The sequence below is a fragment of the Oryx dammah genome, unplaced genomic scaffold (assembly GCF_014754425.2).
Source record: "Oryx dammah isolate SB20612 unplaced genomic scaffold, SCBI_Odam_1.1 HiC_scaffold_26, whole genome shotgun sequence".
Lineage (NCBI taxonomy): Eukaryota > Metazoa > Chordata > Mammalia > Artiodactyla > Bovidae > Oryx > Oryx dammah.
In genome coordinates this window covers 76470932-76498820 of record NW_024070210.1, presented here as the reverse complement: position 1 = coordinate 76498820, position 27889 = coordinate 76470932, and the positions used below count along the sequence as shown (strand labels likewise).

At 41.6% G+C, this 27889-nt stretch overlaps 2 protein-coding genes and 2 non-coding genes across 9 annotated transcripts in view; all 4 read left to right on the top strand.

Annotated features, from left to right (window-relative positions):
- Positions 1 to 26114, top strand: part of CHD8 (chromodomain helicase DNA binding protein 8) — a 57927-nt gene extending 31813 nt beyond the window's left edge. For 3 of the 6 annotated variants that reach the window (XM_040227139.1, XM_040227135.1, XM_040227138.1), the window contains exons 10-38: positions 1291 to 1374; positions 5736 to 5873; positions 6542 to 6663; positions 6810 to 7053; positions 7997 to 8173; positions 9125 to 9268; positions 9412 to 9667; positions 10213 to 10423; positions 10672 to 10867; positions 11333 to 11500; positions 11698 to 11877; positions 12046 to 12156; positions 12501 to 12697; positions 12918 to 13117; positions 13198 to 13378; positions 13467 to 13556; positions 14010 to 14113; positions 15295 to 15424; positions 16331 to 16406; positions 16867 to 16921; positions 17088 to 17295; positions 17926 to 18134; positions 18227 to 18946; positions 19168 to 19319; positions 20311 to 20613; positions 21761 to 21874; positions 22059 to 22238; positions 22616 to 22732; positions 25135 to 25935. In XM_040227139.1, the coding sequence (XP_040083073.1) occupies positions 1291 to 1374; positions 5736 to 5873; positions 6542 to 6663; positions 6810 to 7053; positions 7997 to 8173; positions 9125 to 9268; positions 9412 to 9667; positions 10213 to 10423; positions 10672 to 10867; positions 11333 to 11500; positions 11698 to 11877; positions 12046 to 12156; positions 12501 to 12697; positions 12918 to 13117; positions 13198 to 13378; positions 13467 to 13556; positions 14010 to 14113; positions 15295 to 15424; positions 16331 to 16406; positions 16867 to 16921; positions 17088 to 17295; positions 17926 to 18134; positions 18227 to 18946; positions 19168 to 19319; positions 20311 to 20613; positions 21761 to 21874; positions 22059 to 22238; positions 22616 to 22732; positions 25135 to 25701 (5634 nt within the window). In that variant the 3' untranslated portion in view covers positions 25702 to 25935. Of the gene's footprint in view, positions 1 to 1290; positions 1375 to 5735; positions 5874 to 6541; positions 6664 to 6809; positions 7054 to 7996; positions 8174 to 9124; positions 9269 to 9411; positions 9668 to 10212; positions 10424 to 10671; positions 10868 to 11332; positions 11501 to 11697; positions 11878 to 12045; positions 12157 to 12500; positions 12698 to 12917; positions 13118 to 13197; positions 13379 to 13466; positions 13557 to 14009; positions 14114 to 15294; positions 15425 to 16330; positions 16407 to 16866; positions 16922 to 17087; positions 17296 to 17925; positions 18135 to 18226; positions 18947 to 19167; positions 19320 to 20310; positions 20614 to 21760; positions 21875 to 22058; positions 22239 to 22615; positions 22733 to 25134 lie in introns of all 6 variants that reach the window. The other 3 variants (XM_040227134.1, XM_040227136.1, XM_040227137.1) reach the window with 3 other exon arrangements.
- Positions 15865 to 15974, top strand: LOC120853784. Its single transcript, XR_005718841.1, has one exon. It is a non-coding gene; the product is annotated as a small nucleolar RNA U6-53/MBII-28 (small nucleolar RNA).
- LOC120853785 lies at positions 21454 to 21562 on the top strand. The gene has a single exon (XR_005718842.1). It is a non-coding gene; the product is annotated as a small nucleolar RNA U6-53/MBII-28 (small nucleolar RNA).
- Positions 26115 to 26905: 791 nt separating the features above from the next.
- Positions 26906 to 27889, top strand: part of SUPT16H (SPT16 homolog, facilitates chromatin remodeling subunit) — a 35900-nt gene continuing 34916 nt past the window's right edge. Inside the window, exon 1 of the mRNA XM_040227141.1 lies at positions 26906 to 27381. Coding sequence (XP_040083075.1) covers positions 27316 to 27381 — 66 coding nt within the window. The 5' untranslated portion in view covers positions 26906 to 27315. The remainder of the gene's footprint in view (positions 27382 to 27889) is intronic.

Genomic DNA, 27889 nt, shown 5'->3' with positions numbered 1-27889 from the left:
ACAGGCCAGAGACATAAACCAGTTTTCACCTTTAAAAGATCATCTAGACTTTGGAGAATGGATGGGAGAAGAGTAAGCATGAAAGTAGGATGAGCCGTAAGGAGGCCATTGAAGTTTTCTAGATGAGAAATTACCATGGCTTTATAGCAGAGTGCTTTCAGTTGTTGGAGAGAAGGGATAGATTTGAGTTTACTTTAAAATAGAATTGACGGCAATTGGTGTAATGGCTTACATAGACGGTATTAAAGAATGGAATATCTTAGAAGCAACTGGTTTGGGGAAAATCAAGATTTTAGTTTAGACCATGTTAAGTTTAAAATTCCATAACATGGCTAGCAAGGAGATAGATATACAAAACTGGATTTTTTAGGCTACAATTAAAATTTGGAATGTATCAGCATATACATAGTTACTAAAGCCTTAATGACTATGCCAGAGTGATAGGAGAAATATTAGGGAAAAGATAGGCCACAAAAATCAATGGGAAAGTGCCGTAAGAAAGAATTTTTTTCCCCTAAGGTTTCTTTGAGATTTCTCTTTGGAGCCTTGGGTTATTTATCTTGGCATATCACCCAAAGTTAGATACCAGTGACTTAGGGAAAAAAGAGCCAGTGAAGGTAACTGAGAATTGACCAAAACAAAAAGTGAATCCAAAATAAGGCTATAAAAGTGAATATGGTGTCTCAGAAAAGCCTAGAGAGTGCTTTCGGGAGAAAGATGAATTGTTGAATACTTTATAGGTATAAATTAAGGTAAGTACAGAAATGTTTCCATTGTATTTGGCAATTTGGAGATCATGAATGACCTTGATGAGTGGTTTCATTATGTGATGGAAGTAGAAGAGTGGAATGGATGGACAAATAGAGAAGTGATGAAATGGAGGTACTGTGTATTTAAAACTCTTGGGAAAGTTTACGTATGAAGCAGAACAGAAGAATAGTTGTGGGGGGATGTAGAGTTTTTAAGATGTGAACTAGTAGAACATGTGTGTATATTATGGGAATGTTGCACTAGAGAGGGATTCCTAAGAAGGCAGGAAGAAATGAAATCCAAAGCATATATGGAGAGAGTAGCCACTGTTAGGAGTAGTCACACTTGATCTGGTAACATGAGAAGATAGGTGCAAACACAGGTAAGTGTGTAGGATTTGATAGGGTGAAAATGGGGAACTCCCTTCTTTTTTCTTAATAAATTTTGAAGTAAGGCTATCCACTAAAGGTTGGGTGGAAGGGTGAATTTCCTAGACAGTGATCTTTTTGGTTTTATTGTTTGGTTTCATAATTCCTCTAGGATGAAGAGCCGTTCAATCCAGACTATGTAGAGGTGGATAGGATATTGGATGAGTCTCACAGTATTGACAAGGACAATGGGGAGGTGAGTTGGGATGTGGAGGAACATGGAAGGCCTTAAAGATTTCTGCCTGTCTGCTTGCCCATCCTTTATTTTTCAGATTTGGCTGAAAAATTCTTGGATTGAAAAGGTACTTTTGAATTTTTTCTGAGAGAACCTCAGAATGATATTGGGAAGGTAGAGGAGCACAGAGAGGCTAAAGAGAAAGATTCTCTTGAAGTCAGATATCTGGAAGGTGTATTTGCAAGGACTCATTCACCTTGATCTCATTTTCTCTCAGGTTTTATATAAGAGACCCTTGACATTCAGTTGAGGGTGAGAGGTGGGGATAGAGAAAGGAATACTTTATCAATTTCCAAATATATGAATATAAATATACTTGCATAGACTCATAGCTTTCTCTAAGTTGTTGAGAATTATTTATTTCCTGAACTGGGGCTTCCCCAGTGGCTCAGTGGTAAAGAATCTGCCTGCGGTGCAGAAGCCACAGGAGACACGGGTTCTATCCCTGGGTTTGGAAGATCCCCTGGAGGAGGAAATGGCAATCCACTCCAGTATTCTTGCCTGGGAAACCCAATGGACAGAGGATCCTGGCGGGCTCCAGTCGATAAGGTCACAAAGAGTCAGACACGACTGAAGCGACTGCGCACACATGCACAGCATCAGGTAAATGCATTTCCATTTGTCACTAAAACACATACTACATTTGAGTCAGGACTTCTAAACAGACTGCGGGCTCTTGCTCCCACAAGTGCAGATTTAGTACATCTAAGGGAGGACCGAGAGATCTGTATTTTTAAGTTGGTTCTTCGAGGGGTTCTCATGCATAGCTTGGTTTAGGGACCCCAGAACTAAAGCTTCCTTAGATTGGGTAGCAGATTTTACATATGTTGAAACATTTGGTGACATGTTTTCTTTCATTAATCACTTTTTTTCATTTTCCAACCAAGAGTTATGTAGATCTAAGCCACGAGTGAATTCAACGTTGCTCTCTTTTATTCAGATTTACTTGGACCATGAATCAGCACTTTGTTAGAACTCTTTTCACTTCTAGTCTGAGTTGTTAGTTTAACATCACAGGGTTACATTTCATCAAAATTTTATCACTCAAACAGTTCTTGCTTACAGAGTGACTAGTAGGGAACAGCAGAGCCTTGTTAAGACATCAGTGCTAGATGGCAGACTGCGTTCACTCACAAAGTGACTTGCTCCCATATGGCATCCTTGTAGAACGTTATAGAACCTAACAGTCAAAGTCTTCCATCTGTTAAAGCCCAAGTTTGTTTTATAAGCTTTGAAGGTTACTCAGATAGAACCTTAGCTATCCAAAGTCATTAGAACACAATGTCTTTAAATCCTAACAAAAATACCTCAGAAACCACATATTTCTGCTTTTGCGATTAGGGGTAGGAATTATTGCTTATTGTTCATTTGTGGGAGGTGAGAGTGAAATGGACCAGTTATTAGGACAGGTTAGCCATTGTTATATTATTCTCATTACTTTCAGGTTCTCAGCCTTCCTAGCCTTAAAAATGTTATGCTCTTTATCACTATACTTGTACTTTCATCTTCCAAAAGTAATTAGATTTTGATTAGGCCCCTCTGGAATGTTATTAGACCTGGCATGACAGATGAAAGTGTTTTAGTACCCTAATTTACACTTCTAATATTGGATAAAAACTTTGCCCATTTCCACTGTCCCAAAATGAGCTTAATTAGTCATCCTTACTACATTACACAGTAGTGGAAATAAGTATTACAATAATATTAATTAAAGTACTTGGAAAATTAGTTATGATGCTGGAAATGTGTGACCTGGACAAATGTCTTTATGTAGGAAGTGACCCGAGTTACTACAATAAAGAAAAAAATAAAAGAGAAATTACATAGATTCTAGTTTTTCCATGATCTGTGTCTCTTAAACACATTGATGGTAAGACTTCTTGCTGGCTATTTTAAGGAGTATTTTATCAGTAGATTATTAGAGATTTCTTGATGATTACACTCAGTTCAGTTCAGTTGCTCAGTCATGTCCAACTCTTTGCAACCCCATGAATCGCAGCACGCCAGGCCTCCCTATCCATCACCAACTCACGGAGTTCACCCAAACTCATGGGCATCGAGTCAGTGATGCCATCCAGCCATCTCATCCTCTGTCATCCCCTTCTCCTCCTGCCCCCAATCCCTCCCAGCATCAGGGTCTTTTCCAGTGAGTCAGCTCTTCTCATGAGGTGGCCAAAGTATACGAGTCTCAGCCTCAGCATCAGTCCTTCCAGTGAACACCCAGGACTGGTCTCCTTTAGAATGGACTGGTTGGATCTCCTTGCAGTCCAAGGGACTCTCAAGAGTCTTCTCCAACACCACAGTTCAAAAGCATCAATTCTTTGGCGCTCAGCTTTCTTCACAGTCCAGCTCTCACATCCATACATGACTACTGGAAAAACCATAGCCTTGACTAGACGGACCTTTGTTGGCAAAGTAATATCTCTGCTTTTTAATATGCTATCTAGGTTGGTCATAACTTTCCTTCCAAGGAGCAAGCATCTTTTAATTTCATGGCTGCAGTCACCATCCGCAGTGATTTTGGAGCCCCCCAAAATAAAGTCTGACACTGTTTCCACTGTTTCCCCATCTATTTCCCATGAAGTGATGGAACCAGATGCCATAATCTTCGTTTTCTGAATGTTGAGCTTTAAGCCAACTTTTTCACTCTCCACTTTCATCAAGAGGCTTTTTAGTTTTTCTTCACTTTCTGCCATAAGGGTGGTGTCATCTGCATATCTGAGGTTATTGCTATTTCTCCTGGCAATCTTGATTCCAGCTTGTGCTTCTTCCAGCCCAGCGATTCTCATGATGTATTCTGCATAGAAGTTAAATAAGCAGGGTGACAATATACAGCCTTGATGTACTCCTTTTCCTTTTTGGAACCAGTCTGTTGTTCCATGTCCGGTTCTAACTGTTGCTTCCTGGCCTGCATATAGGTTTCTCAAGAGGCAGGTCAGGTGGTCTGCTATTCCCATCTCTTTCAGAATTTTCCACAGTTTATTGTGATCCACACAGTTAAAGGCGTTGGCATAGTCAATAAAGCAGAAATAGATGTTTTTCTGGAACTAGCTTGCCTTTTCGATGATCCAGCAGATGTTGGCAATTTGATCTCTGGTTCCTCTGCCTTTTCTAAAACCAGCTTGAACATCTGGAAGTTCATGGTTCACATATTGCTGAAGCCTGGCTTGGAGAATTTTGAGCATTACTTTACTAGCGTGTGAGATGAGTGCAATTGTTTGGTAGTTTGACCATTCTTTGGCATTGCCTTTCTTTGGGATTGGAATGAAAACTGACCCTTTCCAGTCTGTTGTTGCTGCTGCTAAGGCGCTTCAGTCGTGTCCGACTCTGTGCGACCCCATAGATGGCAGCCCATGAGGCTCCCTTGTCTCTGGGATTCTCCAGGCAAGAACACTGGAGTGGGTTGCCATTTCCTTCTCCAATGCATGAAAGTGAAAAGTGAAAGTGAAGTCGCTCAGTCGTGTCCGACTCTTAGCGACCCCATGGACTGCGGCCCATCAGGCTCCTCCGTCCATGGGATTTTCCAGGCAGGATTGCTGGAGTGGGGTGCCATTGCCTTTTCTGCTTCCAGTCTAGGCCTAGTCTAATTCTTCATATAAGCCCCAAATTAAAATGCAGTCAAGTCATGAGTCATCTTAAGTACTGAGAATAGGAGCAATATTACCACTGGAATGCCTGCATAGAGCATAGCAGTGTGATTGGAGCTTCAGCATCCCCTTTTCACTCTTACCTCTTTTCAGTGATACCCCTGTAGTTATCTCCTAGCTTCCTGGGACTCACAAGGAAATCTCTTTCCCACCATATGACTGCTCTTTTTTTCATGTGACTGCTCTTTGAAATAGCACCTGCATTCAGAGCTCCAGGAACTCAGAAGCCCAGTAATTTCAGCCCTGCTTTGTTCCTGTGGATTTAACCTGTTTCTCACTTCTAAAAGCAGCCTTGCTTCCACTATTATTATGTTAGGTGCCAGGAGGATAGTATGGAATGGGGCTACCGTATCTTCTAATTTCAATCTAATTCAACACAATATAGAATTTTTTTCTTTTTTGATCTGCTTGGTTGGCGAGCCTAATATTTCAGTGATTAGTGTTCTAGATAATGCTGGGTAGAAATTTCTCTTTTAGATTCTGATAATTTGTCTGGAAGCATGATCAAAGGCACAAATAGTACAGTGCATCTGCAGGTGAGCCTATGGCTGGTGTTTTCAGTCTGATATTTTGGGCACCTTTTTAGGTATTGACACTTAGTTTAATTCTTAATCTTCAAATCACAGCAGAGAACACGACATCATTTCACTAAAGCTCTGACTTCTTCTCCCCTAGCCTGTAATTTACTACCTGGTGAAATGGTGCTCTCTACCCTACGAGGATAGTACGTGGGAGCTCAAAGAGGATGTTGATGAGGGCAAGATTCGAGAATTTAAACGCATCCAGTCAAGGCACCCGGAACTCAAAAGGGTGGTAAGTACATCTGCATTTAGAGTGTAAAGTCCATATAGGGAATGATTTAATTTTCCTCATATAGAGTTTGGGCTTTCCTGATAGCTCAGTTGGTAAAGAATCAGCCTGCAATTCAGGCGACCCCAGTTTGATTCCTGGGTTGGGAAGATCCACTGGAGAAGGGATGGGCTACCCACTCCAGTATTCTTGGACTTCCTTGGTGGCTCAGTGGGTTTTCTGTCTTTTTTTTGTTATGAAAGTGTCATTGTGAAGTCATGAATTTGAATATATTTAACATGTTTAGTCCAAGCAATAATGTCTTTGAATTGACTTCACCTATTAGAACTACCTTGTAAGTTTACCTGGCACCCCACTCCAGTACTCTTGCCTGGAAAGTCCCATGGATGGAGGAGCCTGGTGGGCTACAGTCCATGGGATCACTGAGAGTCAGACACGGCTGAGCGACTTCACTTTCACTTTTCACTTTCATGCATTGGAGAAGGAAATGGCAACCCACTCCAGTGTTCTTGCCTGGAGAATCCCAGGGACGGGGGAGCCTGGTGGGCTGCCATCTATGGGGTTGCACAGAGTCGGACACGACTGAAGCGACTTAGCAGCAGCAGCAGCAGTAAATTTACCTAATTTCATTAGTACCTCCGCACCATTTATTCAAATTCCTTACTTTTTAGAATCGTCCACAGGCAAGTGCCTGGAAGAAGTTGGAGTTGTCACATGAGTATAAAAACAGAAACCAGTTACGGGAATATCAGTTGGAAGGGGTCAACTGGCTGCTCTTTAATTGGTATAACAGGTAAGGAAAAGAGTAGGACCACAAGATACAGGCTTAGTCTGGAATTATTTTTATTTATTTTCTGTAGAAACAGGTTCATTTTATGTACTGTTTATAAGATGGTCTCTTTTGACATGCTTTTCTTTTTTTTTGTGATGAATTGGCAGGCAGAACTGCATTCTGGCTGATGAGATGGGATTGGGCAAAACCATTCAGTCCATTGCCTTCTTGCAGGAAGTATATAATGTGGGCATCCATGGCCCTTTCCTAGTCATTGCCCCACTGTCCACAATTACTAACTGGGAGCGGGAATTCAACACATGGACAGAGATGAACACTATTGTGTACCATGGCAGCCTGGCCAGCCGGCAGATGATACAGCAATATGAAATGTACTGCAAAGACTCACGGGTGAGTTTCTTATAATGCAAATGTTACGGCTTAGAGAGTAGGTCAAAGTACCTGGTATTTTAGAAGCTTTTATATGAGTCAAAGACTTATTATTGAGACTCTCTGTGATGTAAGGTGTTGTTGTCTACTTTATGCAGGATACTTTTCCAACTTTGCTATTTTGATCCAGTGAACATTTTGATCCAGTGGAAATTCTGACTTTATTTATGAATATATATGTTTTAAATAGTTTTACCAGGATTGATTAGTTTTCATCAAGAAATAATTTTCCAGAATGAAATTCATTTAGCTACTTTTAATTCCTTGATTCATAAAATGGTGAACATAAGACATTTCTTCCTTTTTTTTTTTTAAGTCTGCTGCAGTTTTCATCAAGATTAGTTCTTTTTTCTATATAAGTTTGGAAAAGGTTTCTTAACATTGAATTTTGAGTTTTTTTCCTACCATTAGTTTCCCATTTTTATTTCTACGAAACCCAAGTTTATTCAAGTCATTTTGTGGCTCTTAATTTTGTTAAGATAATTGGATTCTTTTGTCCATTTTTAGATAGTAACCAATATTACCACATACTACATTAGCTGTTTCACTTTTAGTTTTATCTTGTGTGTTTCAGCAGTGCTCAACATTTGTGGATTTTAGTGTTTACCAACAGAAGATGTAGGGCTGAAATACATGAGGTAGGCATGCAGCAAAGTCAAGAATGTCCAGCTTCTTTCAGTAAGGTCTGTGATTTTCCCAAGAAGCTGAGTGTGTTGAAGAGGCAGTGATTCAGTGATTTGACACTGTTTATCAGGAATATGAACAGTGGCAGAGGTGGGTGGTGGTGCAATTTGTGTTTTCTATTAGGCCTGCCTAAATATCAAATGCAGAATATATAGTCCAGAAGAGCTTCTCATTTAAGTACATTTTAGGCCTTTTCTGACTTTGTTGCCTTCATGCTTAGGGGCGCCTCATCCCAGGTGCATACAAGTTTGATGCCTTGATCACCACTTTTGAGATGATTTTGTCAGACTGTCCTGAGCTTCGTGAGATTGAATGGCGGTGTGTCATCATTGATGAGGCCCATCGACTAAAGAACCGTAATTGCAAACTGCTTGATAGTCTCAAGCACATGGACCTGGTGAGTTCCTCCCACTGACTTGTGGCCAGAAACACCTAGAATTAAGTAATCTTAATTCCATGTGAATTAATTTTACAGAGAAGAATCAGAATCTTGGTATTGAGTGGTGGGTGTGGCCTATGGGGATGGTAGCCTGAAAATCATAAAATTCATATAAATTTTAGAGTTAGAAGATGATTGTGGGTTAGTGGTTCTCAATTGGGTGAAGAGGTGAGATGTTAAATTAGTTACCTATTTCTGCATAACAAAATATCCAAAAACCTAGTGACTTAAAACAACTATGTTTTTCATGACTCTCTAGCTCAGCAACTTGGGCTGGGCTAAGTGATCTCATTCTTTCAGTGGCCTTGCCAGGAGTCAGTGATACAGCTGCAGCTGACAGTTGGTACTGGTTGTTGGCTAGGCCATCTTCCATGTGGTCTGTCACCCCTCTGTGGGCCAGACTTTGCTTCTGTACCCGGTAGAGTCAGAGCAGTGTTCCAAGAGGGTAAAGATGGAAGGCAAGGCCTTTGAGGCTCTGAAACTCACATGGTACCCACTTCTGCTACATTCTCATTGTCAGAGCAAGTTATAAAGCACGACCATGTTCAAGTGGTGAATCTTGATAGGAACTACCAAAAATCAATGGCCATATTTAGTCCCGCACAGGTACATTCCTTAGAGGGAGACATATTAATGGATATCCATGGGAACTTGAGTGTGGAGAGGCATATTTAATTGGACAAAATATGTTCTAAATATTTCTTTATTGCCTTATGATATTAAAGAAATTAATATGTTAAATAATATCAAGAATATTCTTGAGTATTTTGTGTTTATCAAAAGAGGCAGCAAGTAATCTGGTCCATTTCCATAATTTTACTGTTAAAGAAATGGAAACTAAAGTTACATACTTGATGGAAAACTTCAGAAGTCTTTCTGAGTTTTATCTTCTGTGTTCTCCATTTCTAGGAGCACAAAGTGCTGCTCACAGGAACACCATTGCAAAATACTGTGGAGGAACTGTTTAGCTTGCTTCATTTCTTGGAACCATCACAGTTTCCATCAGAATCAGAATTCCTCAAAGATTTTGGGGATCTCAAAACAGAAGAACAGGTAGGAAGTTGTCTGATGCGATATTAATGCAGAATAAAAAAATTTGTACTAGGGAAGATATCTACTGTCACTGATATCCATGTTTCCATCTAATGTGAGAACGTTTGTCCTCATGTTGTTATTTTTTCCTCTGTTGGTTACAGGTTCAAAAGCTACAGGCCATTCTCAAACCAATGATGCTGAGAAGACTCAAAGAAGATGTTGAAAAGAACCTGGCACCCAAACAGGAGACCATTATTGAAGTAGAGCTAACCAATATTCAGAAGAAATACTACCGGGCTATTTTGGAGAAAAATTTCTCCTTTCTTTCCAAAGGGGCAGGTCATACTAACATGCCGAATCTACTCAACACAATGATGGAGTTGCGGAAATGCTGCAACCACCCATATCTCATCAATGGTGAGAGAACTCCTGAAACACCTGCATTTCTGTGTTACCTTGATTACTAAATGGTGTTCCTCAGAAACAATAGATGGGTTGGCTGATCCATCCTAGTTTGGAAATAGAGGGGATTTCTCTTTTTAAAACCATTCTCAAGTGGAACGTCTTCCTCTAGTTCTTTCTGACCCTTTGACTCTGCATAATCTCCAAAGTTAAAAAGGATTTGCTGTTAAGAATTCTGTTCTGTCTTCACTGATACTCTATGTTGCTGTTTCTGTTTTGGATGGCAGTATGGTGGTAACAGTGGTCCTTTTCCACATATTTACATATTTTACTCTGACTTATGTGGAATAATTCTTAAGCCTGACTTATATGGAATATTTTGTATTAACAAAATTGAGGATATTTTAGGGTTTGGGAGTTGCTGAAATTCTGTTTTCAAATAATATTGATATCAAGTCAGGTTATTTTCTTTTCTTTGCTTCCTTATCTCAGTTAAATAAACTGCAGCCTTAGTATGTGTCTCTGGATCTCACCATCAGGTCTGATTTTTCTTTTGGCAGGTGCAGAAGAAAAAATCCTAACAGAGTTTCGAGAAGCTTGCCATATCATACCTCATGACTTCCACTTGCAGGCCATGGTTCGTTCAGCTGGCAAATTGGTTCTTATTGACAAGTTACTTCCGAAACTTAAAGCTGGTGGCCATAAGGTTCTGATCTTCTCCCAGATGGTACGCTGCCTAGATATCCTAGAGGATTATCTAATCCAGAGAAGGTGAGAAAAAAGTCATTCCTCGCCTGTTTACTTTGTACTTAAAGAGCTGCAAAGAGTGGGAGGCCTGGGTTTAAATAAAATTGACCAGCACTGGGCTAAGAGAAGTATTCAAGACTCTCACTCTCAACTTTCTGATAAAATTTTTGGTGAACTAGCAATACAGGGGTACTGGTATTGATCCCAGCCTGCTTTTTTCTTCTCTTTTTCTGCTCAGCTGATTAAACTTTTTTCCTGTGATTCCCGTGCAGGTACTTATATGAGCGTATTGATGGGCGAGTTAGAGGCAACCTTCGGCAAGCTGCTATTGACCGTTTTAGCAAGCCTGACTCGGACCGATTTGTCTTCCTGCTCTGCACCCGGGCTGGTGGACTTGGCATTAATCTCACAGCTGCTGATACTTGCATCATCTTTGATTCGGACTGGAATCCGCAAAATGACCTGCAGGTAGAGGAAATCATTGTCTTAGGGACTAATCACCTAACCTGAGAGGTTTTGCAACAGGATCAGGTTCTCTTAGAAAGTCTTATCTTTTCAAGAGTCTGGAATTGTTTAGTTAGTTAGGTCATCAAACTTTTTCTGTACAGGGCAGATAGTTAATATTTTAGGCTGTGCAAATCAGTCTCTGTTGTAACGGTTCTCTTTTGCTCTTGGACTACAAAAAACATCTATAAGCAAATATAAATGAATGGGTAGAGCTGTGTTTCAGCAAAAACTTTAGAAATAGGTGACCAAGATTTGCTGACACCTGGTCTAGATGATGAAGCAGTAATTTCATCTTGAAATTGACTTTCTGATGTTGAGTTGATCTCATGGCTGCTTTATAAATGTAAATCAGTATTTTGAATGCTTCTCCTCCCCACCCCTTCTAATGTTGTTATCTTTGCCCGCCCTTCCATTTGTTAAAACCAGGCCCAAGCACGTTGTCATCGAATTGGGCAGAGCAAAGCTGTGAAGGTGTACCGTCTCATCACTCGTAATTCTTACGAGAGGGAGATGTTTGATAAGGCTAGCCTCAAGTTGGGATTGGATAAAGCTGTGCTTCAGTCCATGAGTGGTCGGGATGGCAACATTACTGGAGTGAGTCTTCTTTTTAGCTGTATTTATTAGTAGGTCATGGTGATGAAGGGAGGCAAAAGCTATTTTTTGTATAGGAACCTGACCCCTTGTTTGGATTCTCAATGATTATTCTTTAAAATATAATAAAATATCATGATATGGTTAGATAATATTCTCTGATTTTTTTTTTTTTTTTACCTTTCTGTTGGATTTTGTAGATCCAACAGTTCTCTAAGAAGGAGATTGAAGATCTCTTAAGGAAAGGAGCGTATGCAGCCATAATGGAGGAAGATGATGAGGGCTCCAAGTTTTGTGAAGAGGACATTGACCAGATCTTGTTAAGACGAACCACTACCATCACCATTGAATCTGAAGGAAAGGGTTCTACCTTTGCCAAGGTATGTTCTGTCAGTGCTAGAGGCTTTTGGCACAGGGAGACAGGAATCTCTAGAATTTAATATTTTTTAAAGATATAGTTTTTTTTAATATAGTTTTAAAATATACTGATTTCCCTTTACTCAAAAAAGTGGTGTAGTCAACTTTAGTATTTCTTCGTTCCTCATTAGGCAAGCTTTGTGGCTTCTGAAAATAGGACTGATATTTCTCTGGATGACCCAAACTTTTGGCAAAAGTGGGCCAAAAAGGCTGACTTGGACATGGATCTACTCAATAGCAAGGTGAGCTTCCTTTTCCTTCAAAGAAGAACTATGGCAGGAAACACATTACTTTCTGGAATCTTTACAACTGCTCTGATTCTTCAGTGCTGACCTTGGCTTATGATGGTATATCACAGGCCATTGTAAAAGCTTTCTACATAGAGGGCCACTAAAAAATACTTAGATAATTATCACTTAAGTTTGCTTCCTGAATCCCTGTAGATTATCTTGCATGTCCAAAAAAGAATCTATCTTTGAGTATCTACAGATATTACATGCAAGGCTATTTCAGTCTGATTATCTTTAATTCCTTTCCCATGATTATATTGTGAAAAGAGTTACTTCTCCTTCTGTTCTCTGCATAGAATAACTTGGTGATTGACACACCTAGAGTACGAAAACAGACCCGCCACTTCAGCACTCTGAAAGATGATGACCTAGTGGAATTCTCTGATTTGGAAAGTGAAGACGATGAGCGACCACGCTCTCGCCGACATGACCGTCATCATACCTATGGGCGCACTGACTGTTTTCGGGTGGAAAAGCATCTCCTGGTATATGGGTAAGACCCCATCTTGCCTCAGAGGTAGTGCATTCCTTCCTGATAGACATCTCGTTCGCTTTTTAAATTGGAAGGTATGATGAAAGAGGGGATAATGGGAAAAAATTTATTCTGTTACCATGTTTTCCCAAGATTATTTTGTCTGCCACCATCTGGGAAGTATGAATTTGAGGGACTGGGGTCCCTAGGAAAATATCCATATGATTGCATTTTTCTGTAGTTGGGGACGATGGCGAGATATTCTGTCTCATGGACGCTTCAAGCGACGGATGACTGAAAGAGATGTGGAAACAATTTGCCGGGCCATCCTCGTGTACTGTCTCTTACACTATCGTGGGGATGAAAATATCAAAGGCTTCATTTGGGACTTGATTAGTCCTGCTGAAAATGGCAAGACAAAAGAATTGCAGAATCATTCAGGTGATTATCAAGTCTTTGCTTTTTGTCTTTCTATAGGTTACCTAATCCTTTTCAGGTCCAAGGGTTTTTCTCAATCCAAGTCTTCGATGTATCCCCTTCCCCAGGTCTGTCTATCCCTGTGCCTCGTGGACGCAAGGGGAAAAAAGTAAAGTCACAAAGCACTTTTGATATCCATAAGGCAGATTGGATCCGGAAATATAACCCTGATACTCTGTTTCAAGATGAGAGTTATAAGAAGCACTTGAAACATCAGTGTAACAAGTAAGGATGGAATTTAGCAGACTAAAGGATTTTCCACCTCACTCTTTCTGCACTATTACTGAGCCAGTTCTTCCTCTCTCCCTTCTAGGGTGCTGTTGAGGGTACGAATGCTATATTATCTGAGACAGGAGGTTATTGGAGACCAGGCAGAGAAGGTGTTAGGGGGTGCAATTGCCAGGTAAAGTTATGCTTTATTTTTCTTTATGCTATGCCTTATTCCAGAATAGATTGGTTTACTTACTTCACTCTTAACTATCTTTGGGATACCTGATAATTAAAATCTGTATATCAAGTCTTCAGTGCTATGCAGTTGGCCTTTTGTATCCTTGGGTTTTGCATCCTTTTGAGCCACAGTTGATCAAATCCATGGATATCGAGGGTCAGCTGTATTTACTGTATGATTCCATCTTATATTAGGGGCCTGAACATCAGTGGATTTTGGTGTCTGGGGTGGAACGAATCCCTTACAGATACAAGGGGACAGCTGTTCTTGATACCAGTGGAAGGAAATAGGCAGATGTAGGACTATTTAAATTAATACAGAAAGGAAGATACCTGTAATAATCTTTCCAAAGATTGTTTGCTTTTATTTCCTGCATCACTGTGCTGACTCTGCCTCTTACACCTACAGTGAGATTGACATATGGTTCCCAGTAGTGGATCAGCTGGAGGTTCCAACAACATGGTGGGACAGTGAGGCTGATAAGTCCCTGCTCATTGGAGTCTTTAAGCATGGTAGGTGTCTGCTCTTAGTCTGTTCTTTTCCTGTTATAGAGTTTTGTCCACAGATGAAATATTTTGCAAAGTACTTAAGACCAATAATTATGTTTGAATGGTTAACTGGTTCTCAGAAATATAGAGTCGAGCTGTTCCTATGAATAGATGGTCAGGAAAGACCAGATGGATAGTTAAATCGCAAGGTAGGGTGTCTCCCATCTGTTCTGTGATTAATCAGTTACTACCAGTCTGTATGCAGTGGTGTCTAAGTTAAGGTTTGCAATCAGGGGAGATGATGCATGTCTACTGTTGTTAATAATAAACATGTTTACTTTGCATAGCTTTCCTGTGCCTTGCTGAAAATGTTCTGTTTCTATAGCATCTTGTTTGTCTAAATATTCAGCACTCACTCTTACGTAGGTATGAATAGCCATGCTTGAGTGAAAGAAAAATGAAAAAAAATTTTTTTAGGCCAGTGGAAAAAACTGGCTTGAAGTAGAGTAGAAAAAGGGAGAAGACTCCCTTTTCAATCTTCCCTAATCACAAATTCCACACATAAAAAGTAGTAAGTGCTAACTTCCAGCCTAGTAACTTAGTGAATTGGAAGATTATTTCTTTTTTAATATACTTTTCTGTTTACTTCTATAAAATAAAAGTAATGGCACTTAATTCACATTTTTGACAAGTTTAATTGGATGAGAAAAACTGTGAGCATTTGTAGTATTAGATTTACTTGTGAGGTGCAGAGGCTTTAGAAGAGTCCAGATATCCTGAAGTACATTCATCATTCATCCACCATTCAGAGTACCTGTTTGCAGGTACAAATTTCTTATCCTTTATTTGAAAGTGCATTACCTAGGTCTAAATTATTGGACTTTAAAAAGTTCCTCACCTGTGTAGTAAGAATGATGATAAAAAAATTACCCGTTAAATGGCCATGTAAATCTGTCACCATTCTCTACACACACTGATTAAATTCCTATTTTCGGTAACTAGTGATAAAACTCTTTATGACTCTGAATTGGAGTGGAAATACTAAATACCTTAGTATAACCCAACAGCTGTCCAAAGTAACATTTTCAGAGTACTTTACACTATGAGCAAAGTAGCCCACATTTTTATTCCAGCAGCATATGAAGTAAGCGTAAAAGCAAAATGAGTCTCTGATTTTCTTTAAATTATGGCTCTTTTTCTTCAAGGCTATGAAAAATATAATACTATGAGGGCAGACCCAGCGTTATGCTTCCTGGAAAAGGCTGGCCGACCAGATGACAAAGCCATCGCAGCAGAACATCGCGTGTTAGATAATTTTTCTGACATAGTGGAAGGGTAAGCATTGATGTTTAGTTCTCTTAAAGCTGTATCTGCATTACAAAGGATATTTGTTGCTTGTGCTAAGAGGTGACATAACTCTAGCCTTGACTGAATCCATTGGGATTCCTAATGGTGGTTATACTCACAAATGATAAATTCTTAACAGTGCGACCAGCAGAAAGGTCTCCATAAATTGGCCTGAAACCATACATTGTCATACAATGCAACTAAGGGGGACAATTATTCCCAAATGGCTTATTTGATCTTCTCTTCAGTTTTCTGTGCAGTGCTTTCAGCTACAGTAGCGGAGAGGATAACTGCTTCTCTTGAAAGATGGTAGCCGTGCAACAGTCCCATACCACCTGTGTGATAGATCCTCAGGAAACTTTAGCCTTGGTCTATCATTTTCCAGTGTCAGCTGACACATAAAGGTGTTTACTCTGCCTGAGTCCATGCCTCAATGATGAGTTGCCATGCTAATACTGAGCCACCAGCTAGGGCAGTATTGCCCTGGTTTGGGTGCCAGTGAGTTTAACAAAACTTCTCATGTGGAGACCTGAGGGGCATGTGAAATATTTGACTTAGTTCATGAATAACCCTCCCAGTCCCTTATTATTGAAAGATTTTTCTTCAGTGATCACAGCCTCAGTTTGCCTAGTATAGGACCCACAAAGGAAATTAGATTTATTTATTGCAAATCATGTAATATCCTTTTGCTCAGTAGAGCAAAGTAGTAAAAATAATCAGGCATAGATCATTCATTCCAATGAAATAATAAAAGTAGATACTAGTTGGGACAGAGGGGGAAAATGGGTTAAATAATAAAAAGCTATTAAGAAAAAGGAAATGTGCTGTTTCATTTTAAAATCAAGCAGTTTAGAACTCAATTTGTCATTTTCTCATACCTCTGGATAATTTTAGGGTTGACTTTGATAAAGATTGTGAAGATCCTGAATACAAACCACTCCAGGGACCCCCAAAGGACCAAGATGATGAGGTGAGGAATTTTCATTTGAGTCTAGCTTTTCTGTATTACTAAACAGTATTTTCCAATTCCCTGAATCATGAAGTATACTGATTAATTTATAATAAAAAATGAAAAGTACCATTCAAGAATATAAAGTATTAATGGAAAGGATTGTAACACCAGCTAGGGGAGGTCAGGGATGATTTTTTTGGAGGAGGTGGGACCTAAGCTGGACAATGAACTATATTATTGGACTATTTAATTCTCGAGTCTCACTGTCTTCAAGACATTGATAAGAACTAACTTTGCAGGTTATACTTTCTTATTCTTTTAGTTGATTCCTTTCAGTTTTCTGTGAGGGTTCCTTTCATTAAAAAATATCTTGATACCTTGATGACATAAAAGGACACACACACGAGTGATTTGAGAGTGCCAATTTTACCCCCTTTTTCTCCCCTCTCCATCCTGCGGGGTGGATCTCCTTCTCTAGGGTGATCCCTTGATGATGATGGATGAGGAGATCTCAGTGATAGATGGAGATGAAGGTAAATTTCTAAGTCAACTTGTATGGGTTGGTGGAATTGGGAAATTGACCAAATTCTCTCCTTTACTGGGATTTCTGAGAGCTTTGCCTTTGGGTGGGTTGAAATACCACTATTATCTCTACTATCTTTCCTGTACTTGTTGTTTATTCTACTTTGCTTCCCACAGCCCAGGTGACCCAACAGCCAGGCCATCTATTCTGGCCTCCAGGCTCTGCTTTGACAGCTAGGCTTCGGCGCCTAGTAACAGCCTATCAGCGCAGCTATAAGAGAGAACAGATGAAGATAGAGGCTGCAGAACGTGGGGATCGGAGAAGGCGACGTTGTGAGGCAGCCTTCAAGCTAAAAGAAATTGCACGGCGGGAGAAACAGCAACGGTAAAATGTGGCTGGGAATTTGGACTAAGCTGTAAACTTCTCTTCAACTATGGGCCCTATATTGAAAAGCATCTTAGGAAGGATTATGGCATCCCTGTTGGCTCAGATGGTAAAGAATCTGCTTACAATGCAGGAGACCTAGGTTTGATCCCTGGGTCAGGAAGATCCCCTGGAGAAGGGAATGGCTACCCATTCCAGTATTCTTGTCTGGAGAATTCCATGGACAGAGGAGCATGGAGGGCTACAGTCTGTGGGGTTGCAAAGAGTTGGACATGACTGAGCAACTAACACTTTCACTTTTCACAGAGGGACCACTTCTTTTGCCTTTGTTATATACCTGCAACCCATACTTAACCCCTGTAAAACCATACTTAACCGTAACTCCTGGGAAAGTCTTGTACATAGTCATCCTCATGGAGTTTTTCGCATCATTTTCCCCCTTAGCTTGCTAATTCTTAAATTATTCCTTGTTATAAACTACCTCTTCTGCTCTTTGGGGGCTCCCTGCCTGCCCCCCCCACTTCCCTGCCAACTTTCATTTTTTGTGTGTTCAAATATTCCACGCTATACTAAGAAGTAACCAGTCCCTGGGTTCTGATCACTATTGCCTTATTCGTCTTCCCTTTGTAGATGGACAAGGCGTGAGCAAACTGATTTCTATCGAGTGGTTTCTACCTTTGGTGTGGAGTATGACCCTGATACCATGCAGTTCCATTGGGATCGCTTCCGTACTTTTGCCCGACTGGACAAAAAAACAGATGAAAGCCTTACCAAATATTTCCATGGCTTTGTGGCCATGTGCCGCCAAGTGTGCCGCCTTCCCCCAGCAGCTGGTGATGGTAAGCAAGATTGAAGATCTTGAGTGAGTGGGCATGGATTGTGACAGAACCAGCTCTGGGTTCATTTCTTCTTCTACCCTTATCTCTTGCAGAACCCCCGGACCCTAATCTGTTTATTGAGCCCATCACTGAGGAAAGGGCCTCACGGACTCTCTACCGTATTGAATTGCTTCGGCGCTTACGGGAACAAGTTTTATGCCACCCTCTTTTGGAAGATCGGCTGGCATTATGTCAGCCTCCAGGTCCTGAATTGCCCAAGTGGTGGGAGCCCATTCGGCATGACGGGGAGCTTCTACGAGGGGCAGCCCGCCACGGGGTGAGCCAAACAGACTGCAACATCATGCAGGACCCAGACTTTTCTTTCCTGGCTGCCCGTATGAATTATATGCAGAACCATCAGGCAGGAGCACCAGCTCCATCCCTGTCACGCTGCTCTACTCCACTGCTCCACCAGCAGTACACCTCGCGCACTGCCTCACCACTGCCCCTGCGCCCAGATGCTCCTGTTGAAAAGCCACCTGAGGAGACAGCTGCCCAGGTCCCCAGTCTGGAGAGTCTGACTTTAAAGCTAGAGCATGAGGTGGTGGCCAGGAGCCGACCAACCCCACAAGACTATGAGATGCGAGTAGCCCCCTCTGATACTACCCCTCTGGTCTCCCGAAGTGTTCCACCAGTCAAACTGGAGGATGAGGATGATTCAGACTCTGAGTTGGACTTGAGCAAGCTGTCACCATCATCCTCTTCTTCCTCATCCTCATCCAGCTCCAGCTCCAGCACTGATGAGAGTGAGGACGAGAAGGAAGAGAAGCTAAGTGAGTGCATGTGACAGGCTGTTGGCCATCTTCCCCATTCCCCACTCTCTGCATTTCCCTTCTTTTCTAAATGCATTTTCTAAGATTCAGATTTTAATTTGATAGAATATCAGAAGAGATCTGTTACTCTTAGGGCCTTTATTTAAAGTCTATACAATACCATTCCTATGTAACTTTATTCTTCCACCTTTGCTCACATGTTCTGTGTGATCAATCCCTAGCTGCTGACCAGTCCCGCTCAAAGCTCTATGATGAAGAGAGTCTCCTGTCCCTTCCTATGTCCCAAGATGGATTCCCAAATGAAGATGGAGAACAAATGACCCCTGAGCTTCTGCTGCTACAAGAAAGACAGAGAGCTTCTGAGTGGCCCAAGGTAACAGCCTCATTACTGGACATGTTGAGTCTGAAAATATAGCATGATACAGCCACTATGGAGAATAGTATGGAGATTCTTTAAAAAACTAGGATTAAAACTACCATATGACCCAGCAGTCCCACTACTGGGCATATTCTCTCAGGAAACCATAATTGAAAAAAGACACATGTATCCTAATATTCATTGCAGCACTATTTACAATAGCTAGGACATGGAAGCAACCTAGATGTCCACCAACAGATGAATGGATAAAGACGTTGTGCTACGTATATACAATAGAATATTACTCATCCATAAAAAGGAACAAGAGTTCAGTCATTTCTAATGAGGTGGATGAACCTAGAGCCTATTGTACAAAGTGAACTAAATCAGAGAGAGAAAGACAAATACCATATATTAACACATATATATGGAATCTAGAAAGATGGAACTAATGAAATTATTTGCAGTGCAGCAATGAAGACACAGACATGAAGAACAGACTTTTGGTCACAGGAAGGGAGAGAGTGGGATGACTTGAGAGACTAGTGTTGAAACACTAATTAACGTACATTACTGTAAAATAGAAAGCCAGTGGGAATTTGCTGTATGATTCAGGAAACACAAAGCCAGTGCTCTGTGACAACCTAGATGGGTAGAGTGGGGAGGGAGGTGGGAGGGCAATTTAAGCCGGAGGGGACATATGTCTGTGGCTGATTCTTGTTGATGTATGGCAGAAACCGTCACAATACTATAAAGTAATTTATCCTCCAATGAAAAATAAAATTCTAAAGAGAGTGACATATACAGAGAACAAGTAGATGGTTCTAGGTCTCTTCGATTATGTTTAGTGGTACATGTTTTTTCATGAAGCTCTTACCTGTCAACTTTGGGTTCTGATACTCTTACCTCCCTCATTTTTGACATATAATTTTTACTTATCTTAATGATGGTGCAATTACTTGTCACAGGATCACATGACTAATTGATTTCTTTTTCCCTCACTCAGGATCGTGTCCTGATAAACCGTATTGACCTCGTCTGCCAGGCTGTACTCTCAGGGAAGTGGCCTTCTAATCGCCGGAGCCAGGAAATGGTAACAGGAGGAATTTTGGGGCCAGGCAACCACTTGCTGGACAGTCCCTCATTGACTCCAGGAGAATATGGTGACTCTCCAGTCCCCACACCACGAAGTAGCAGCGCAGCTTCCATGGCAGAGGAGGAAGTGTCTGCAGTCACCACAGCAGCAGCTCAGTTCACCAAACTTCGCCGAGGCATGGATGAGAAGGAGTTTACGGTTCAGATCAAAGATGTAAGCTGAGCATTTAGGCACTGGGAAGTGAGGAAGGAGGCTGTAATTCTTGTTAACTAGTTTTATGAACATAACATTAATATTAAGCTCATTTGGTCAGCTAACCTTAAAATGAGAAGAGAAAAAAGAAATTAGAGCTCACAAAGATCCGTTGAGGAAAAGTCACTAAAGTAAAGGAAGGGATCTTATGTTGACTTGTATCTCCTGTGAGTGCTTAGTCACTCAGTTGTCTCCGACTCTTTGTGACCCCATAGACTGTAGCACGCCAGGCTTCTCTGTCCATGGGGATTCTCCAGGCAGAAATACTGGAGTGGGTTGCCATGCCCTCCTCCAGGGGATCTTCCCAACCCAGGGATCGAACCCAGGTCTCCCACATTGCAGGTGGATTCTTTACCATCTGAGCCACCAGGGAAGTCCCAAGAATACTGGAGTGGGTATCCTATCCCTTTACAGGGGATCTTTCCAACCCAGGAATCAAACTGGGGTCTCCTGCATTGTAGGCAGATTCTTTACCAGCTGAGCTACCAGGGAAGCCCTTGTATCTCCTAGTGGCTAGATTAAAAGGGTTCTTTTGAGTGTCTTGCTTATAGACCCTAGAAACCTAGTTTTTAAAAATTGAAATCAAATTATGGAAAAGCTATTAAAATGATACTAAAGTGTTATGGGCCTTATTAAAAATAAAAAGAAATTATTCCTACTGAAATTAAATCAGTATTGTTTGGGAAATGGATGGAAATTTTATTTTTCCTGATGCTCTTCCCTAATGAACCCTAGTAGATGGTTATTAAGTATTCAACAAGAAAAATGTTTTAGTTACATGACAGGAATATCAGGATTTTGCCCCTATGATGAGTTGCCATGCTAATTCTGAGACACCAGGTAGGGGATTTTTCCCTGCATTGGGTGTTACTGAGATAAATTCTACTTCTCTTAAATCAACCTGAGGGGCACTGAGTCAAGAAATGAAGTCTTTCTAAGGAAAAATATATGTCTTAATTGTATTTCTAGTTTGCAACCATTAGTCAGATGGCCTTCCTTCTCACCATCATTGAACCAGAGGATGACCCTTACTTAATTCCTTCTAAAGTTAATCTTTGTTTTAAAAACATGCTATGTGACGTCTTGGATGGGTCGGGTGTCTTTCTAGGAGGAAGGATTGAAGTTAACATTCCAAAAGCACAAGTTGATGGCTAATGGAGTAATGGGAGATGGACATCCTCTTTTTCATAAGAAGAAAGGGAACAGAAAGAAGCTAGTTGAGGTAAGTGGTAGAGAAAGTCTTTAACATGATGATTAGATAAAATCTTTCTGTTCCCAGTAACTGATGAAGGCAGTTGGGATTGAGGGAGTAGAAGATACTATTTTCTGGCTACCATTGGCTCTGCTCCCCCTCCCTCCCTACTCATAACAGTATGTGCTCATGGGGGTGGATTCTGGGTTTGCAGCTGGAGGTGGAGTGCATGGAAGAGCCTAATCACCTTGATGTGGACCTGGAGACCCGGATCCCTGTCATCAATAAGGTGGATGGTACTTTGCTCGTGGGTGAGGATGCCCCTCGCCGGGCTGAACTGGAGATGTGGTTACAGGGTCATCCAGAGTTTGCTGTCGATCCCCGATTTCTAGCGGTGAGTGGCAGTTCCATCCAGCTAGATTTAAAGTCATTCCCTTGATATTTAAGCTGTGTGAGAGGGAAGAAGCATGCCATATTATGTCATTGTTTCTGCATCGGCAAAATAAGAGTAATTATACTCAGTCTTTCTATTTCACAGAGTCGTTGTGAGGATCAAAATAATGTTCCAGTACTTGTTAAACTAAATGCTAGGCACTGAGCTAGATATAATCACCTAATTTTTTTGGAGAAGTCTGCTTGATGGCAGTTTTCCACTAGGATTAATCCTTTATTCACACAATAAGCATTATGGTCAGAATAGACACTAGTACCTTAATAATTACTCCAGAGAAGTTTTATTCTTTTAGGATAACTGCAACTTTTCTCTTATAGTATATGGAGGATCGCAGAAAACAGAAATGGCAGAGGTATAAAAAAAACAATAAGGCAGAATTGAACTGTTTGGGAATAGAACCAGTACAGACAGCTAACTCTAGAAATGGAAAAAAGGTGAGTGAAACTGAGATATTACCACTCTGTTCCCAGGCTAGATATGACTAGAGAAATTATTTAATGTTGTTTATCTTTTTTTCCCCTGTATGTTTGAGAAAATTTATCCTCAGTTCACAAAGAAGCCATAATATTTTTATTGATATTTTTATAGTCCTGTAGTATCCTCATCTCTAGAAGAGCATGAAATTCTAAAAGCTAACTTTAGCACTTCAAGCATATTAAAATGTAAGAATTAGTAAGACATGTTAGAAAATTCAGTGCTTTATCCTGCTTTTCTATGACTAAGGGATTTTGGGTAAATCCTTTTAACTTTTTCAATTTGTATATCCTGAAAAATTGAAGGTTTGGGAGCAGATAATCTCTTAAAAGTTTTATATTTTAGAAGTGATTTGGGGAATTCTCTAGCAGTCCAGTGGTTAGGACTCTGTGCTTTCACTGCTGAGGGCCTGGGGTTCAGTCCCTGATGAGGGAACCTGCAAAGCTGCACAGCACAGCCCCCCTCAAGAAGTGATTTGGAACCTATTAAAACAGCCATGTTTTAATAGGCTTCTCAACACAGAAGATGTTGAGAATCATTAATAATATGCCAGTAATGGAAAAAGACAGGAAATCGTGTTCTATAGTTTATAACAATTTTGGTCATTATGTTATTCCATGATTTGCAAGTGTACTTATACTTTTATATGGTTATAGATTTGGTGGATTAAGAACCCATAATCCTTTCCATCAAAATATAACTGCAAAAGTTTCCCTTGGCTATGTTTCCCTTACTTTGGACAATAGTTGTGTAAATATAAACATATAAATCAGGGTTTGGTAAACATTTAAATGGATTAATAGTTTGTATATTCACTTTAATCATTCCCCTTTTGATCTTCTATATACATGTGTATGTGTGTGTGTGTGTGTGTATATATATATATATATATATAAAACCACATGGTTTATCTTTTAACAAAATTTCCAAATGAAAAATATCCATCATTTGCATTTAACGAATTCTGAGAACATTATTTTGCCCATAAGATATATTTATTTGTGAGGTGAATTTATCAGGTGTATTGTTTTTATACCAGGTGAAAGTTGTTTCATACAGATATTGTTGCCATGGAAGAATGTTTTTTTCTCTCTTATCCTCCATGGGCCCAAGGGTTTGATAAGCAGAGTGGTTGATATGGGAGGCTGATGGCAAGAAGGCTGATACCATCTCTGTGTTGAATTTAGCATTATAGAGCAGCCGTTAAAGAAGGCTTTTTCTCCAGGATTACCTATTTTTGCCTCAAGTACTTTTGCTCTTCTTTATAATCAGTTGTTAACTCTAAGAAAGAAAAAGATCATAGCAAATCACAGAAAATTATAATGTGATTAGTACAATATTCTTATTGCAGAATTGATCATGTATCTAGCATTGTATTATTATTGCATCCTAATGTGATTTGATGCTATTATGTGAAAGTATGTTAGTTGCTCAGTCGTATCCAATTCTCTTTGACCCCATGGACTAGCCCACTAGGCTCCTCTGTCCATGGGGTTTTTCCTGGCAAAAATACTGGAGTGGGTTGCCATTCTCTTCTCCGGGGGTCCTTCCTGATCCAGGGGATCGAACCTGGGTCTCCTGCATTGCAGGCAGATTATTTACCATCTGAGCTACCAGGGAAACCCTGGTAGTTATTATAGTTACATTTTAGAAGCCTAAAAAATTAAGTATTAAGATGTTTGTAACTGTATGAGTTTAATCCCAGTTTACTCAGTATTGTACTTAGGTCTAGTAATGTTCCAGCTTCTGTGAACTTAACCAGAATTTATTGTGAGCTCATTTACATGAAGCAATTCAAAATTCAGCAGATATGTAAGTTTATTATAGTGAGGAAAAAAATTAGTCAATTTTCTAAGGAGCTATCCCGTAGTCTTTTTGGTGACTCTTAATCTGGTCTGTCTTGTGTTTACCCCATTCTGATGCAGTAATGAAGGATAATATTGATTATGTCAGTATGGTCGTACTGTCCTTCACATGGTAAGATCAGGTGAACAATCCACCATCAGGAGAGCATACTATATAAGTACTGATTCATTCATTGTCTTACTCAGGCTTCTTATTAACAAAAATAAGCAATTTTGAAATGGTTGGCTAGAGTAAAGGTATAGTGTAGTCGTGGGGAAAAAATCAAAGCTCTGGTTGAGATGAGTGTCAGTGCCAAATCTTTGCGTTTAGCTTCAACATCATAATGTTTCAACCTGCTACATCCAGCTTTACCTCCATTACCATCAAGTCTGATTGGACTGTACTTACTTTGCCCCTCCTAAAGGTAGTTCAGTGAAAAAGCATTTGCAAGCTAGGACTCTGTTGACTTCTATTTTGTTTTTTCTTCTTTTTACTATCTTCTGTTCCTTCTTCCCAGGGTCATCATACTGAAACTGTGTTGAACCGGGTTTTGCCAGGGCCTATTGCACCAGACAGCAGCAAGAAACGGGCCCGTAGGACGCGACCAGACCTTTCTAAGATGATGGCCCTGATGCAGGGTGGAGGCACTGGGTCCCTGTCTCTGCATAATACCTTCCAACACAGCAGTAGTGGCCTGCAATCTGTGTCATCTCTGGGTCACAGCAGTGCCACTTCTGCATCTTTGCCTTTTATGCCGTTTGTGATGGGCGGTGCAGCATCATCCCCTCATGTAGACTCCAGCACCATGCTTCATCACCACCACCACCACCCCCACCCCCACCATCACCACCATCACCATCCAGGCCTGAGAGCCACTGGCTACCCTTCTTCACCAGCCACTACCACCTCTGCTACTGCCTTGAGGTTGCCACCACTGCAGCCTGAGGAGGATGAGGACGATGAGGATGAAGATGATGATGATGATTTATCTCAGGGCTATGATAGCTCAGAAAGGGACTTCTCACTCATTGATGATCCTATGATGCCAGCCAACTCAGACTCCAGCGAAGATGCTGATGACTGAAGACCCAGCATGGTCCCCATTGCTTGGGTGGCTGCTGTATTTCATTTACTCTGGCCCTTGGACTATGGAAAAGTGGGAGGGGCAGGGGAGATGTGGGGAGACCCAGGACTCCAGGAGGTGAAAAGGAAAAAGAACACTTGTACCTGATTGCTTCCAAATTTGAGAGGATTGGGTGGGTAGGGGAACTCCTAAAATAATACATGATTACTTCCTCGGTTCTGGGGAAGGAAAGGAGACTAGAGCAGCCAACGTGCTCACCCCTCCCTAGACACCTCCATTAACCACAGACTATGTAGCGCTGGCACTAGCCTCTGGCAGAGCCTGTTCCTGACCGAACTGTGGATACAGCTGGAGGGTCAGGAACTGTTACCTTCCTTCCCCTTGGCATTAATAAATTTAAGTTAATCCTTTCCCACTCTTCCCTCGTTCTATATTTGCTCAAACCCAATATAAATATTACCAGTTGATGTTCATGATGGGTAATTTCAACACCACTTTCTTAAAGTTCCTTACTGTTAATGTGTGAAGTTACCTTGGATAGGGCAGACAAGTCATCCGTACTCCGTGAAAAGCTTGTTAAGCGTAGGCTTTCCACCTTGCCAAATGATCTAAGCTGAAATAGTAGGCAAAATGTTCCCAGATGCAAAATCCCAAGTTCTCGAGATGAGAAAGAAGAATTTCCATCAAGACCCACGTACATTTTGTTTTGAATTAACTGAAATTGTTTCGGGGAAGGCGTAAAAATGGTGTCGCTTCATGAACTGTGGCAAGGGGACTGGCTGACTGGAAGGATGCTGTCACGGCTTGAGCTCGCATTTGTTTTCTATGACCCCTCCCCTACCGTCCCAGCGCTCAAATGAAGCCTGGGCATTTAATTTCCCTTTCAAAGGCGAAGTCCTTCCCCCGTAGCGCCGGCCTAAGTTCAGTTTATCCGCAGGGTGGACTCCCTCTTACCGGCTTGAGCTCCCTGTCAGCCTGGAGCCCCTAACCCAGCGTCCTATCACGGAGGATCCTTCCAGGCCTGGAGCGGCAGAGGCTTTTGCTTCCCCACATTTTCTAGGAGAGAGAAATCCAGTTATGCTGTAGGCTTCCCACTCCCAACCCAGATCCCGCTCTCCGTTTCCCCTCCTTTGACTATGGGTGGGGCCATTGCACCCGCGCGCGGCAGTTTGTATGGGGCGGGGCCGGCACGTCAGGACTCCCGCCGCCTCAGTGTTCAGCCGCCGCCGCCGCCTCGACACGGAATCGGCGCTTCTGGAGACCTCGGCCCCGGGCAGAGTAAGGGCGGGGGCAGAACATCACGTGATGACGTCGACTCGCGTGCGGCTGTTGCTAAGTTGACAAGAAAACCCCGCGAAAATCTGGGCTCTTTTTGCGTTGCACGTTTTGTCGCTTTCCCCACTCTTCCTTCCTCTCCTCCCCCTAACCTCCGGAGGAAGGATTTTTTAAAAAAAGAATTCCGACCGCTGCCGGGACCCGGAAGCGGAAAGGGCATCTTTGAGGTCGATACTTCCGGGTCACTGGGAGAGTGCGGGATTCCGGGGCCGAGAGAGGGTGGCGGAGCCGGGACCTCGCGTGATTCTCGGAACCCGAGGAGAAGCGGCGTCTGTGGCTATGGCTGTAACTCTCGACAAAGACGCTTATTATCGACGAGTGAAGAGACTGTACAGCAATTGGAGGGTGAGATAGATCCCGTAATTTCCCCAGGGAGCCCCCCTTTGCCATCCCATAATAACCCCGTTTCTCGGCGCCTTTTTTCCCCTTTCCGTCAGGAATTCCCGGGTTCAGGGTCGTGCCCATTTAGTTGTTCCAGGATCATTCACCGTAGGCGACCCCAAGCGCCACCCTGTAGCAGGGAATCCCCCCCGTAATCACCTTACCCTGCGGCCACCACCATCTTCCCCGCGTGCCTGCCCCCGTCATGCATAACAGCCACCTCTCGTAGTTTCTTCCCGCCCTAGAAGAGGCATCATCATTCTTCCCTCCCACTCCGTGATCACGTCTTGCTGCCCCCTCCTGCAGTGTTCATACACACCCACGCACTCGCTCTGTCCTTCCAGAACCAGAGTGTTGTGCCCCAGGTCCCGCCAGAATTACAACCATTTCGTCAAGGATGGATGGAGGGGCCAGAAGGATGAGAATCGGGCTCTTGGCGTTTACCATTTGCGTTGCTCTTGCTGGAGTTAAA